The sequence below is a fragment of the Entelurus aequoreus genome, linkage group LG14, assembly GCF_033978785.1.
Source record: "Entelurus aequoreus isolate RoL-2023_Sb linkage group LG14, RoL_Eaeq_v1.1, whole genome shotgun sequence".
Classification (NCBI taxonomy): domain Eukaryota; kingdom Metazoa; phylum Chordata; class Actinopteri; order Syngnathiformes; family Syngnathidae; genus Entelurus; species Entelurus aequoreus.
Window position 1 is genome coordinate 23548276 of NC_084744.1, and position 14998 is coordinate 23563273.

Consider the following 14998-nt stretch of genomic DNA (forward strand, 5'->3'; position numbering starts at 1 on the left):
GATAATTATTAAATAGTTTTACCTTAGAAAGAGGTTCTAGACAGGCATGTGCATGGTCACCATTACTCTTTGCATTATACCTGGGGCCACTAGCTCAGTCTATCAGACACAATGAAGATTTTAAGGGAATTATTATTAAAGGGAGAGAGTATAGATTGACTTACTATGCGGATGACATTTTAGTCTACCTCTGGCACCCAACATACTCTCTTCTTAAATTAATGCAATCATTTGAACAGTATGGTCAATTATCAGGATATAAAATCAATATAGGTAAAACCCAGCTACTCTCATATAATTATAACCCACCAGGGGAAATCAGAAGCAGTTACCCCCTGATATGTCTTTTAAATACCTGGGCATCATTTTATCAAAAGATCTTACAAAATTATCAGAATACAATTAACTACCCATACATAAAAAAAATAAAAGATGACATAGCACGATGGAACTTAATTCCTTTTTTTAGCCTTAGCTGTAGAATTGAACCATTAAAATGAATGCACTTCCAAGACTGATGTACCTATTTCAAACCCTACCAATAAAGATGAACCAAAATCAATTCAGCTTCATGTAGTGTAATGAAAGATTAAAAAATGCTCCGTTTTGAAACTATTAAAAGGACACATTTATTTAAAAAAACAAGACTTTTATCGATATTTGCAGTAGCGGCATTTTGGTAATATGAAGGTGAAAAATGTAACAAAGACAAGCATATGTTTAATTGAACTGTTTACAAAAGTCTGTAATTCAGAAACTATTGATAGAAGTGTTTCATGCTTGTATAAGAAATCATACTCAACTTCATATATTAAAACAACATGGGAGAAGGAAGGAGGGATAACTATATCTGAGGAAGAATGGACAATAATACGGAAATATCAATGGACTTGTACCAGCTCACCCAAGTGGAGGGAGTTTGGCTGGAAAAGTTGGATCAGATTTTTTATTCCACCTTCTCAGAAGTCTCATTATGATAACAACTCCCCTGCCTGTTGGAGAAATTGTGGGAATTTAAACGCAAACCACTAGCATGTTTTCTGGGACTGCTCCGCCATAAAGGACTATTGGAAAGAGATACACCAAGCTCTACAGGATATTTTCAAATGACCCCTTGAAAGTAAGATTCTGTTTTTCGGACATGTACCTCAGGATTGGCTGAAAAAAGATAAATACTTCATGAATATCCTACTAGTGGCTTGTAAAAAGAGCATTACCAGGAAATGGATATTACAGGAGAGCCCAACTTTGAAGCTATGGATGGAAATCACAATGGACATTTATAAAACAGAGAAGATAACGGCTTTTATTAATTATAAATTAGAGACATTTACTTCATACTGGGAATACTGGGTCGATTATGTCACGCCCCATAAGCCTGATTTTATTTTTTGTAATTAGTGATTAAACTGTTTCAAAAAAAGATTACTCCCTATATGTCTATTGGGTTTTTTTTCTATTTATTTATTTACTATCTGTTTATATTATTTTATTTTTTATTATTATCGTTATTATTGTTATTATTATAACTTTTTTAATTTTTTTTGCTGTTTTTCTCTTTGGGGGGGTGTCATCGTTGGGAAATAAACAAAAATGATATTTTGATCTTTAGGGCAGACAATAGATGTATGATGTATGCAAATATGATGTAATGGATAAGAATGTCTCATGCTCGATTGCAATAAAAAAATAAAATAATAAAAATAATAATTTGCAAGTAAAAAAATGAATCTAAATTAAAAAACAGTAGTTTTATTGATAGAAGTAGTACTCACTTCTCTCATCCGGACTGTAGCCTCCACATAAAAGACAAGTGAGGCGACATGAGAACAACATTGTGTCAATCCTGCCTTCCAGTCACAGTGTGCTGACATGACACTAGATTGTTTATCCCTCATTATCCAGGGTGTCAATCTTGGCTCAGCTCATTTCTGAGAGTCTATTTGTCACATCTGGTTACACCAGGCCTTGCCTTATGTTTGCCTTTTGTTAGTGTTTTAGTTCCTGTCCTGTGCTTTTATTTTGGCGGCTCTTCCGGTTTTGTTGGTGTTTTCCCGTGGCTGCTTCACTTCTGTCCCCGAGCATTTCCCCTCACCTTTTTTCTGTTTGCAATCAAAACTATTTAAATTGATCCGTTTGCTACCTTCGTTGTCCGGACATTATTCTTTGTTCACGGGTGACGATCGACTATACTTTTTGATAACAAGCTCTAGTATGCACATACTTTGAGTATGCACATACTTTGTGGACGCCGTCTGCTCCACATTTCCTGTGAGTGTTTTGCTGGGTTTCAGCAGTTTGTTTTGTTTTCTTCATAGTTCTCTGTTGCTCTCGGTTTTTGTTATTTTATCAATAAATATCCCTTTTTTTTTTACTGCATGGTGCCACCTTGTTCTTCTGCAGCTTAAAAATCACTAAAGGATTCCCAATTTCCAGTTTATGGTGAACTCTTGTGAAATATCCACTGTCATGTTACTCTTTATAGTTAATTAATTAGTAAATTAAGAAAATATTTACTGTGTCCGGCTGCTTGTTCACTTTTTGTGGTGTCATTTTGCTACATGTTAAGGAAAGTATTTGATCTTAAATACATTATATATATAATCCTCCATATTGGCAGCCATAGTGATTCATTTATTCAGCAGAGCAATAAAACTTCGATCTTACAAAAAAGTAAACATGATAGCAACATGCATCTGCTAGCTCACGATCGCCCCCACTTCTCAGTGTGGCGAGTTGAAGTACTACAAGAGGCACTCTAATACAGTGCTTAAATCTGTATTTTTAGTCTTATTATCAAGGAATAATAAGGTCACACTTGTATTAAAACATTAATGCTAAGGTTTCTTCCAGTAGGGAACGGGTGATGTCTGATGATGATGATGATGATGATGATGATGTATCTGTGCAAGTGAACAATTGGATCCACAAGGGACAACAACCCTTTCCACAGACTACACACACACCAGAAACACAAATCTTAGAAGCCTACAACAATATATTTGAAGAAGACTTTAGGATTAAAAGTGAAGATGTGAGGTGAAATAAGTACAAATGCAGCAATAAAAACAAGCAACTCCACTCATGATGGCTGTAAAGCAGTGGTCCCCAACCACCGGGCCGCGGACCGGTACCGATTGGTACCGGGGCGCACAAGAATTTAATTGTATTTTTATTTTTTAAATGAAATCAACATAAAAAACACAATATATACATTATATATCAATATAGATCAATACAGCCTGCAGGGATACAGTCCGTAAGCACACATGATTGTATTTATTTATGTTAAAAAAATTTTTAAATTTTTTTATTTTTTTTTAAATACCCCCCCCCCCCCCCCCCATACCCCCCCTCCTCCCACCGGTCCGTGGGACAAATTTTCAAGCGTTGACCGGTCCACAGCTACAAAAAGGTTGGGGACCACTGCTCTAAAGTTCAGTGATGTCTTGCTAACTTCAGCCTTTTTCTTCTTTGTTGATGTTTTACAGTAGTTAACATCCATGATGTAACAATGCTGCTAATCTACCAGAGTCCACATTTTGTTAACCATTTTATTCATTCATACTTTTAATTGGATAATAACATCAATAAAATAAAATAGAAAAAATGTGTGAAAAAAAACAAATGAAAATAATAAAATGTCCTCTGTTTAACAATGAGAACATAGAATAAAATAGTGGCTACATATATAATATTCAATAAATGCACACAACTTAAAAAGTAATTACAGGACAACATATAAGACTAGAAGATGAGAAGCACTACATACAACATCAAATATACATTCATATTAAACATGCTGTGTTTTTAAACTACATTTAGCACAATCACTGTTTAAGTGTTTTTAAATCCCTGCAGCTTCCATTACTGTTACACACTTGTGTCTACTGATCTGCTGCCTATACCTGAACATCTTATCACACACAGTGCAATTAAAGGGTTTCTCTCCAGTGTGTGTTCTCATGTGTCTTTTCATATGAGAATTTAAGGAGAATCTTTTGGGACACACTGAGCATGGAAAAGGTTTCTCTCCAGTGTGTGTCCTCATGTGTTTGGTCATGTCAAGCTTTCTGGAGAAACTCTTCTTACAAACAGAGCAAGTAAAAGGTTTCTCACCAGTGTGTGTTCTCATGTGTAATATCATGTCAGTCTTAGTGTTGACTCGTTTAGCACAAGCTGAGCAAGCAAAACGTTTCTCACCTGTGTGTGTTCTCATGTGTAATATCATGTCATTCTTAGTGTTGAATCTTTTAGCACAAGCTGAGCAAGAAAAAAGGTTTCTCTCCAGTGTGTGTTCTCATGTGTCTTTTCATATGAGAATTTATGGAGAATCTTTTGGGACACACTGAGCATGTAAAAGGTTTCTCTCCAGTGTGTGTTCTCATGTGTACGGTCATGCTTTGCTTTGTGGAGAAACTCTTCTTACAAACAGAGCAAGTAAAAGGTTTCTCTCCACTATGCATTCTCATGTGTAGTGTAAAATGACTCTTCAGTCTAAATGATTGCCCACATTCAGAGCAGTCAAAGTGTTTGTTGTTAGTGTGATGTCTCGTATCACCTTTAGAGTCATATTTACTCTCCAAAGGTTTTTGGATGTGGTCACTGTGATCAGACATCATGTGGTCCATGTCTGACAGTGGAGCAAAGATGCTGTCTGGTTCTGACTTTATATCTTCACAATGCTCTCCATCAGCTTCTGTGATGTGTTGACTTACAAGCTCCGCCCCTCTGTTCTCCTCACTTTGACTGTGATGAAGCTGTAAGGACTGAGCTTCATCTTCATCATTAGCCTCCTCCAACCTTTGAAGCTGCTCCCACAGTTCCTCCTCTTCCTCTTTAATGTGTGGGGGGGCCTGTAGCTCCTTCTGTCCCACACTGGAGCTCCACTCCTGCTGCTTGGAGGGAATCTCTTCTTGACTCTCTGCTGACACCTGCTGGACGTCTGCAGAACATAGAACACAAATGAGGTGTTACTGTATTGAAGTTTGCAGTATTCAAACTATTGACATGTGAGGTAGGCCAAATAGAGAGTGATGGGCAAGATACCTGGACAATGTAGTAAGCTAAGCTACAAGTTACTCTCAATTAAATGTAGCTAAGCTATCCTCAGAGAATTGTAGCAAGCTACACTACAAAAGTAGCTTGCCACATCAAAGCTACATTTAACAGCATTTCTATCTATTGGCCCGCATGTATAATATCAATGTTAATGTAACTGAGAGTGTTGAAATGGACCCAGTGAGAGAACTACATGTCTTCATGCTCCCGCCATCAGTGTGTGAATGTGTGCATGTGTGTGTGTGAATGGGTGAATGTGGAAAATAGTGTCAAAGCGCTTTGAGTTCCTTAAAAAGGTAGAAAAGCGCTATACAAGTACGACCCATTTACCATTTATTTACCATTCAACTCATCACTGAGCTTGTTCCACCATTTAACTCCTAAAACTGAAATACATTTGTGTTTTATATTCCTTCTTACTTTACCTATTTGAAAAATAAATATCCCCCGTAAATTATAGTTGTCTCCTCCTAATTTAGATAACCTAAGAATACAAGCTGGAAGGCTGTTGTTCTTTACTCGAAACATCATTTCCAAGGTTTTTAAAAACACAATATCTGAAAATTTTAACACATTACAACTTATAAATAATGGATTGGTATGTTCATAGTAGCATGCTTTGTGTATTATTCTAATGACCCTTTTTTGAAGTTTAATTTTTGGATCTATGTTTGTTCTTAAACATTTCCCCAAACTTCAACACAATATGTTAAATATGGAAAAATGAAAGAATAATATAACATATGCAAACATGTCTTATTGAGCATGTGTCTTACTTTATAAACAATAGCAATGAATTTGGATATTTTTCCCTTTATATATTCAACATTATTTAGGATCAATTATTATTCCCAATAATTTAGTTTCATATACTCTATCAATTTCCACTTGATTTAATTTTAATTTTGCTTCACAATTTGTCCTTGCACCACTAAACACCATACATTTAATTTTCTTATCATTTAATGATAACTTATTAATATAAAACCATTTTTTTAGCTGAATCAACTCAGCCTCTATTATCCTCTACACTTCCTTCAAGTCTTCTCCTGAACAATATACATTTTTATCATCTGCAAACATAATACATTTCAATTTATTAGATACCGAACACATATCATTTAAATAAAGTATAAATAACTTACAGTAGGTCCCAATACAGAGCCTTGTGGAACCCCACAAGTTACTCTTCTTGGCTGTGATTTAGTCTAATTAATTTCCACGTATTGAGATCTATTACTTAAATAACTACTTAACCACTGTTGTGAAACACCTCTTATGCCATACTTTTACCATTTTTGCAGAAGTAAGGAATGATCGATTGTGTCAAAAAGTCAATAAATACTCCAACGTTGTGTTGCTTTTTTTCTATTGCTGTAGCTATGTTTTCTACAAAGTCCATCACTGCTAGGGATGTAGATGATTACTCCTGAAGCCATACTGATGGTCATTCACTAGCTCATGTTTTTCAATCAACTTATCAAGTCTATTTACAAATCATTTCTCAAGAATTTTTGCAAATTGAGGTAGTAGAGACACAGGTCTATAATTTGAGACCATATGTTTGTCACCATTTTTATAAATCGGAATAACTTTAGCAATTTTCATTTTGTCAGGAAAAGTTCCAGTTGATAAAGATTTATTACATATATAAGTAAACGGCTTCAGGACACAATCCATCACTTATTTAACAAGTGACATATCCACGTTGTTACCATCGACACATTTTTTGTTTTTAAACTTTCTGACCACTTCTCACACATCACTTTCACAAACTCCGCCAAGAAACATACAATTTTTAATGTCAGATACACACTTGAACTTTTTGTCATCATTCATATTAAAATCAATATTTTTAGATACATTTGGGCCAACGTTCCCAAAAAACTTATTGAATTCCTCAGCTATTTCTTCTATATTTTCAACAATTGAGTTGTCATCTTTTACCAGATATGCTGTAAAATCCTTTTTGTTAGATTTTTTAATCATAGTAATAAGCACATTCCAAGTTTCAATGATATTATTTTTATGTTTATGCAGCAATTGTTCATAATAGTTTTTTTGTTGCAGCCTCATGATACATGTCAATCTGTTTTTATACTTTTTATATTTGTCCTCATTTTCCTTTGTTCGATGCTTAACACATTCCTTGTAAAGCCTATTTTTCTTTTTACAGGCTTTTACTAAACTCTTTGTTATCCATGGTTTCTCCCTCTTTTTAGTATTTTGCTTATATTCTCTCAATGGACAATGACGGTCATAAAGTGTCAGAAATATATCCAGGAATGTATCGTATGCTTCATTAGTATCCTCCACTAAAACATTTTGCCAATCTGCTTCTGGTGATTTTATTCTAACAAAGTTATTTATTTGTCTTTTTGTTTGTAAGTTTGGCTCCTTGTTCATATGGATCACTGTAAAGACAGGCAAGTGATCACTTACTTCAGTCACTAAGAGTCCACTTTTTCTATTCCCATCAAATACATTTATACAAATATTGCCAATCAGTGTTAAGCTGTCCTTTTGTTATTCTGCTAGGTTTTACAATTAGTGGAAAGAAACTCAAGCTAAACATAAGATTAACAAAATCAGTGGTTTTCGTGTGATCATTAATTTCATCAAATCAATGTTGAAGTCACCACAAATTAAGATCACCTTATGTCTTTCATATAACTCAAGAATGTTCTTATTCAATTGATCGGAGGTGGGGCGGGGGGCGTGGTTAAGGGCGAGGTTAATAGGGGAGTATATTTTTACAGCTAGAACTCACCAACTCAAGTATTTCATATATATATATATATATATATATATATATATATATATATATATATATATATATATATATATATATATATATATATATATATATATATATATATATATATATACTTGACTTTCAGTGAATTCTAGCTATATATATATATATATATATGTATATATATTTATTTTATTATACATAAAAATAAAATAAATACTTGAATTTCCGTGTTCCGGGGGCATTCCAGTAGATGGCAGTATTGTCCTGTTTAACTTCTCCTCCGTTCATGACTCGGCCACTGTGTTCAATGGAGAAGTCTATTCTACAAAATGTACAGGCAACATGCATACACCTTCCCCTTCGAACTGTCCTGGATGAACTGAAATTCTTGTTTCCATTTGTTTTGGAACTTGCAAGCGTATTTCTTCATCTTGCTCGTCGACGGCTTCGCCATGTCTGTAACTTCCTCGTTCTTCTGTTTCGTCTCCTTGTTGTGTGCGCAGTTGTGCACTCTACTCTCTAAAAGCCCTAGATGTTATGACGTCATTGGGCAGGCAAGCTGTTTATATAGTGGGAAAGCGGACGTGAGAACAGGCTGTCCCCACTCACTCAGGCCCGCCTTGAGCTGGAGGGGGCGTGGCCTCCAGCTCCGGCTGAATACCGGGAGTTTGTCGGGAGAAAATTTCTGCCGGGAGGTTATCGGGAGAGGCGCTGAATACCGGGAGTCTCCCGCTAAAAACGGGAGGGTTGGCAAGTATGGCTTAAGCATTTCAATTTTATGTTTTCTACTCACAAAACGGATGATGATGTTGGATCTGTTGTTTTGTTTCAGTGGAATGGTGTGGCATGCTGCTATACTTGAACTGCATACAGGAATCCCTTTGTTGTTGAAGAAGTTGATGACTTGCTGCTCAAGCGTGTGCAGTTCACATCTTCTGACATGGATTTGTTTCTTCAGCATTGTCCACACGTTTAAGTCAGGACTTTTGGAAGGCCATTCTAAAACCTTAATTCTATCCTGATTTATCCATTCCTTTACCACTTTTGACGTGTGTTTGGGGCCATTGTCCTGTTGGAACACCCAACTGCACCCAAGACCCAACCTCCAGGCTGATGATTTTAGGTTGTCCTGAAGAATTTGGAGGTAATCCTCCTTTTTCGTTGTCCCATTTACTCTCTGTAAAGCACCAGTTCCATTGGCAGCAAAACTGGTCCCGAGCATAATACCATCACCACCATGCTTGACAATAGGCTTGGTGTTCCTGGGATTAAAGGCCTCACTTTATTTTCCTCCAAACATATTGCTGGGTATTGTGGCCAAACAGCTCAATTTTTGTTTCATCTGACATCACAAGGATAAAGATAAAACCTTCTGAGGGAAAGTTCTGTGGTCAGATGAAACAAAAATTGAGCTGTTTGGCCACAATACCCAGCAATATGTTTAGAGGAGAAAAGGTGAGGCCTTTAATCCCAGGAACACCAATCCAAGCATGGTGGTGGTAGTATTATGTCTTGGGCGCAGTTGGGTGTTCCAACAGGACAATGACCCCAAACACACGTCAAAAGTGGTAAAGGAATGGATAAATCAGGCTAGAATGAAGGTTTTAGAATGACCTTCCAAAGTCCTGACTTCAACCCCATTGAGAACATGTGGACAATGCTGAAGAAACAAGTCCATGTCAGAAAACCAACACATTTAGCTGAACTGCACCAATTTTGTCAAGAGGAGTGGTCAAAGGCAAAAATTCAAGCAGAAGCTTGTGGATGGCTACCAAAAGCGCCTTATTGCAGGTAAACTTGCCAAGGGACATGTAAGCAAATATTAACATTGCTGTATGTATACTTTTGACCCAGCACATTTGCTCACATTTTCAGTAGACTCATAATAAATCCATAAAAGAACCAAACTTTATGAATGTTTTTTGTGACCAACAAGTATGTGCTCCAATCACTCTATCACAAAAAAATAAGAGTTGTAGGATTTATTGGAAATTTAAGACAGCCATGACATGATGTTCTTTACAAGTGTATGTACACTTTTGACCACGACTGTGTGTGTTTGTGTTCTGATAAACAACCAATAGTAACAAGCTACTCACTTATTTTAGTTTTTACTTTAAGCAAGTTGCAAACAAGACACTTTAATGTTTGCGGCCACTATATGAAAAATGTCACGTTCTTGTTAATAATCAAATATAAAGTTAGTAAACATGTGAGAGTAAGAAGTCAAGAAACCTGTTCTGTGTAACACAACTTGATGTTTCTTGAAAACAGCGTCCAGTAGTCGATTGTTCTCCTCTTTCGTTCTAGAAAGTTCCGCCTCGTATTCTGCTATCGTTCTTTCGAACACTACAAATATTTCTTCAACGGCAGCAGTTAGTCGCTGATCCACCAACGCTCTCAACATTTGTAATGTAGACATTTTCACACAATCACAACACTTTACTCTCACACTTGATCTCTACTTAGCGATGTGTTGATAACTTCTGTGTCTTCTGTTAGCAGCTAACAAGCTATGCTAACTAGCGAGCTAAGCTAACTAACAATAAACGACCACGAGAAGTAGCAAGAAGCTTCTCGCACACCGAGACGATTTTATCCTTGAATAAATAATTAAATATGTATTGTATATGACATTAATATTTACAAACTGGAGGACAAATAATGACACTGCTTATTTCTTTCTGCGTCAATGTGCTTTCACGACAGTTCACACACTTGACGTTACAAGACAGTCACGGTACCACTCTGGTCTCGCGAGATGTGTCATGCGCAGGAGAGTCAAAGGAACGTTGTTTGTTTGCATATCAAGACAGACTGATATACAATAATAACAAATATATTTAACACCAAAATATTTTAATAATAAATATAATAATACATATTGTATTCGAATACAATTATATATACATACACATTTACATACGTGTACTTAATGTTTACATATATGTGTGTGTATTAAAGATTAAAGATTAAAGATTAAAGTACCAATGATTGTCACACACACACTAGATGTGGTGAAATTTGTCCTCTGCATTTGACCCATCCCCTTGGGGAGCAGTGGGCAGCAGCGGCGCCGCGCCCGGGAATCATTTTGGTGATTTAACCCCCAACTCCAACCTTTGATGCTGAGTGCCAAGCAGGGAGGTAATGGGTCCCATTTTTATAGTCTTTGGTATGACTCGGCTGGGATTTGAACTCCAACCTACCGATCTCAGGGCGGACACTCTATAGGCCACTGAGATGGATGTAAATATATATATATATATATATATATCAAAAAGCAATGCAATAAATTAAGAAATAAGTCAACCAACCTGACTAAATCCTTAAAAAAAAATTACATTAACGACAAAATAGAGGAAAACACAAATAAGCCACGTGAGCTCTGGAAAATTCTCAACAACCAGCTTCCTGGTTGCAGCCAGAAACTTAAAACAAGGCTCACCAACATCAGCATCAAGGAGGGTGACTCCCTCATTACAGACAAAATGGAGGTAGCTAGCAGACTTAACATCTTTTTCACCAGCATAGCCGCAACTCTTGTCAACAAGCTGTCCCACCACTCTGGTCGCTTTGGTGTAGAACACATTAAAGCCTTCTACAGAAAGCTAGGAGTATCCAACGATGGTTTCAAATTAGAAATGGTCACAGCTGATGAGGTGTTTAAAAAATTAAGCGCGCTCCACCCAAACAAGGCCACCGGCCTTGATAATATTCCCTCCAGATTCCTCAGGGACTCTGCCTCCATCATTGCCCCGATCATCACGCACATAATAAACCTATCAATTACACAAGGCCAAGTACCAAAAGATTTTAAGATAGCAAGAGTAACTCCCCTCTTTAAAAAAGGAAGCAAATTGGAACCTGGCAACTACCGACCTGTTTCTATTCTCAGTTCCATTTCGAAAGTAATGGAGAAAATAGTTTATGAACAGATCGATAGTTACCTTGCCACTAATAAACTCATGTACAAATTCCAATCCGGCTTCAGAACTAACCACTCCACTGACACATGCCTTCTCTATCTGACCGACCACATCAAACATGAGGTGGACGCGGGCAAATACTGCGGCATGGTCATGCTGGACCTTCAGAAGGCCTTTGACACCGTTAACCACGCTATACTGTTGGATAAGCTCAGAGCAATCGGATTTAACAAAACCTCATCGAGCTGGATGCAATCTTACTTGGAGGGGAGGGAGCAGGTGGTGGAGGTGAACGGCACCATGTCCCCCCCCCCCCCCCCCCCCTCTCGGTGAGCTGTGGAGTCCCCCAAGGCAGTATATTGGGGCCTTTACTGTTCCTAATATACATAAACGACATGTCATCGGCATGCGACTGTGAATTGTTTTTGTTTGCGGATGACTCTGCCCTGCTGGTATCCGGCAAGGACAAGTCACAGGTGGAGAAAATCCTCAGTGCTGAGCTCTGTAAAACTTGCACCTGGCTCGCTGACAACAAGCTATCCATACACTTGGGTAAAACAGAATCCATCCTGTTTGGGTCCCACATCAACCTTAAGAAAGTCAATGACTTCACCATAAAAGTGGGTGACGTTGTTATCACCAGGAAAGATGAGGTCACCTACCTAGGTTCCATTCTAGAGGCTAACCTTTCCTGTGATAAAATGGCAACCAAGGTAATCAGAAAGGTTAACCAACGAGCGAGATTTCTCTACAGAATCTCCTCTCTGGTCAACAAAAGCACCATGAGGATTCTGGCGGGAACTCTCGTTCAACCCTTTTTCGATTACGCATGCACCTCCTGGTACCCTAGCACCTCCAAAACCCTCAAATCTAAACTCCAAACATCTCAGAACAAGCTAGTCAGGTTACTTCTAGACCTCCACCCCAGATCCCACCTCATTCCTACCCACTTCTCTAAAGTGGGCTGGCTCAAGGTGGAGGACGGAGTTAAACAACTTGCACTGAGCCTAGTCTATAAAATCCACTACACCTCCCTGATACTGAAGTACATGTCAAACTACTTCCTTAACGTAAATGACCGCCATAACCACAACACCAGGGGGAGCTCCACTAACCACGTTAAACCCAGATTCCGAACTAACAAAGGTCTTAACTCATTCTCTTTCTATGCCACATCAATGTGGAATGCGCTCTCAACAGGTATAAAAGAAAGGGCATCTCTATCCTCCTTCAAAACCGCAATAAAAGTTCACCTCCAGGCAGCTACAACCCTAAACTAACACCCTCCCCGGATTGCTAATAATCAAATGTAAACAATCAAATGCAGATACTTTTTCTTATGCCTTCTGATCTCTCTCTCTCTCTCTCTCTCTCTCTCTCTCTCTCTCTCTCTCTCTCTCTCTCTCTCTCTCTCTCTCTCTCTCTCTCTCTCTCTCTCTCTCTCTCTCTCTCTCTCTCTCTCTCTCTCTATGTCCACTACTTGCTGTCCATATCCTTGTGATCCTTGTTAATAATGTAAATAATTCAATGTGATTATCTTGTGTGATGACGGTATTATGATGATAGTATATATGATAGTATATATCTGTATCATGAATCAATTTAAGTGGACCCCGACTTAAACAAGTTGAAAAACTTATTCGGGTGTTACCATTTAGTGGTCAATTGTACGGAATATGTACTTCACTGTGCAACCTACTAATAAAAGTCTCAATCAATCAATCAATCATATATATATATATATATATATATATATATATATATATATATATATATATATATATATATATATATATATATATATATATATATATATATATATATATATATATATATACATATATATTTATTTACATTATTTACAATCCGGGGTGTGGAGGGGGGGAGGGTTAGGTTTGGTTGTTATCATCAGTCATCAACAATTGAGAACAGAGAAATGGATATTGGAACAGTGTAGGTCTGACTTGGTAGGATATGGACAGCAAGTAGTGGACAGAGAGAGAGAGAGAGAGAGAGAGAGAGAGAGAGAGAGAGAGAGAGAGAGAGAGAGAGAGAGAGAGAGAGAGAGAGAGAGAGAGAGAGAGAGAGATCAGAAGGCATAAGAAAAAGTATCTGCATTTGAATGTTTACATTTGATTATTAACAATCCGGGGAGGGTGTTAGTTTAGGTTGTAGCTGCCTGGAGGTGAACTTTTATTGCAGTTTTGAAGGAGGATAGATATGCCCTTTCTTTTATACCTGTTGGGAGCGCATTCCACATTGATGTGGCATAGAAAGAGAATGAGTTAAGACCTTTGTTAACTCGGAATCTGGGTTTAACGTGGTTAGTGGAGCTCCCCCTGGTGTTGTGGTTATGGCGGTCATTTACGTTAAGGAAGTAGTTTGACATGTACTTCAGTATCAGGGAGGTGTAGCGGATTTTATAGACTAGGCTCAGTGCAAGTTGTTTTACTCTGTCCTCCACCCTGAGCCAGCCCACTTTGGAGAAGTGGGTAGGAGTGAGGTGGGATCTGGGGTGGAGATCTAGAAGTAATTTTACTAGCTTGTTCTGGGATGTTTGGAGTTTAGATTTGAGGGTTTTGGAGGTGCTAGGGTACCAGGAGGTGCATGCGTAATCGAAAAAGGGTTGAACGAGAGTTCCCGCCAGAATCCTCATGGTGCTTTTGTTGACCAGAGAGGAGATTCTATAGAGAAATCTTGTTCGTTGGTTGACCTTTTTGATTACCTTGGTTGCCATTTTATCACAGGAAAGATTAGCCTCTAGAATGGACCCTAGGTAGGTGACCTAATCCTTCCTGGTGATAACAATGTCACCCACTTTTATAGTGAAGTCGTTGACTTTCTTAAGGTTGATGTGGGACCCAAACAGGATGAATTCCGTTTTACCCAAGTGTATGGATAGCTTGTTGTCAGCGAGCCAGGTGCAAGTTCTACAGAGTTCAGCACTGAGGATTTTCTCCACCTGTGACTTGTCCCTGTCTGATACCAGCAAGGCCGAGTCATCCGCAAACAAAAACAATTCACAGTCGCATGCCGATGACAAGTTGTTTATGTATATTAGGAACAGTAAAGGCCCCAATATACTGCCTTGGGGGACTCCACAGCTCACTGAGAGGGGGGGGGGGGGACACGGTGCCGTTCACCTCTACCACCTGTTCCCTCCCCTCCAAGTAAGATTGCATCCAGCTCGATGAGGTTTTGTTAAAGCCGATTGCTCTGAGCTTATCCAACAGTATAGCGTGGCTAACGG

General features: G+C 38.0%; 1 protein-coding gene across 2 annotated transcripts in view; it reads right to left on the minus strand.

The window, feature by feature from the left end:
* Window positions 1-3456: 3456 nt before the first annotated feature.
* The window catches only part of LOC133664553 (zinc finger protein 33A-like), an 82571-nt gene continuing 71029 nt past the window's right edge, over window positions 3457-14998 (minus strand). The window contains exons 1-2 of one of the 2 annotated variants that reach the window (XM_062069266.1): window positions 10055-10510; window positions 3457-4945 (exon numbers count right to left, since the gene is read on the minus strand). In XM_062069266.1, the coding sequence (XP_061925250.1) occupies window positions 4254-4945; window positions 10055-10241 (879 nt within the window). In that variant the 5' untranslated portion in view covers window positions 10242-10510 and the 3' untranslated portion in view covers window positions 3457-4253. Of the gene's footprint in view, window positions 4946-10054; window positions 10511-14998 lie in introns of those variants that run through there. The other variant, XM_062069265.1, reaches the window with a different exon arrangement.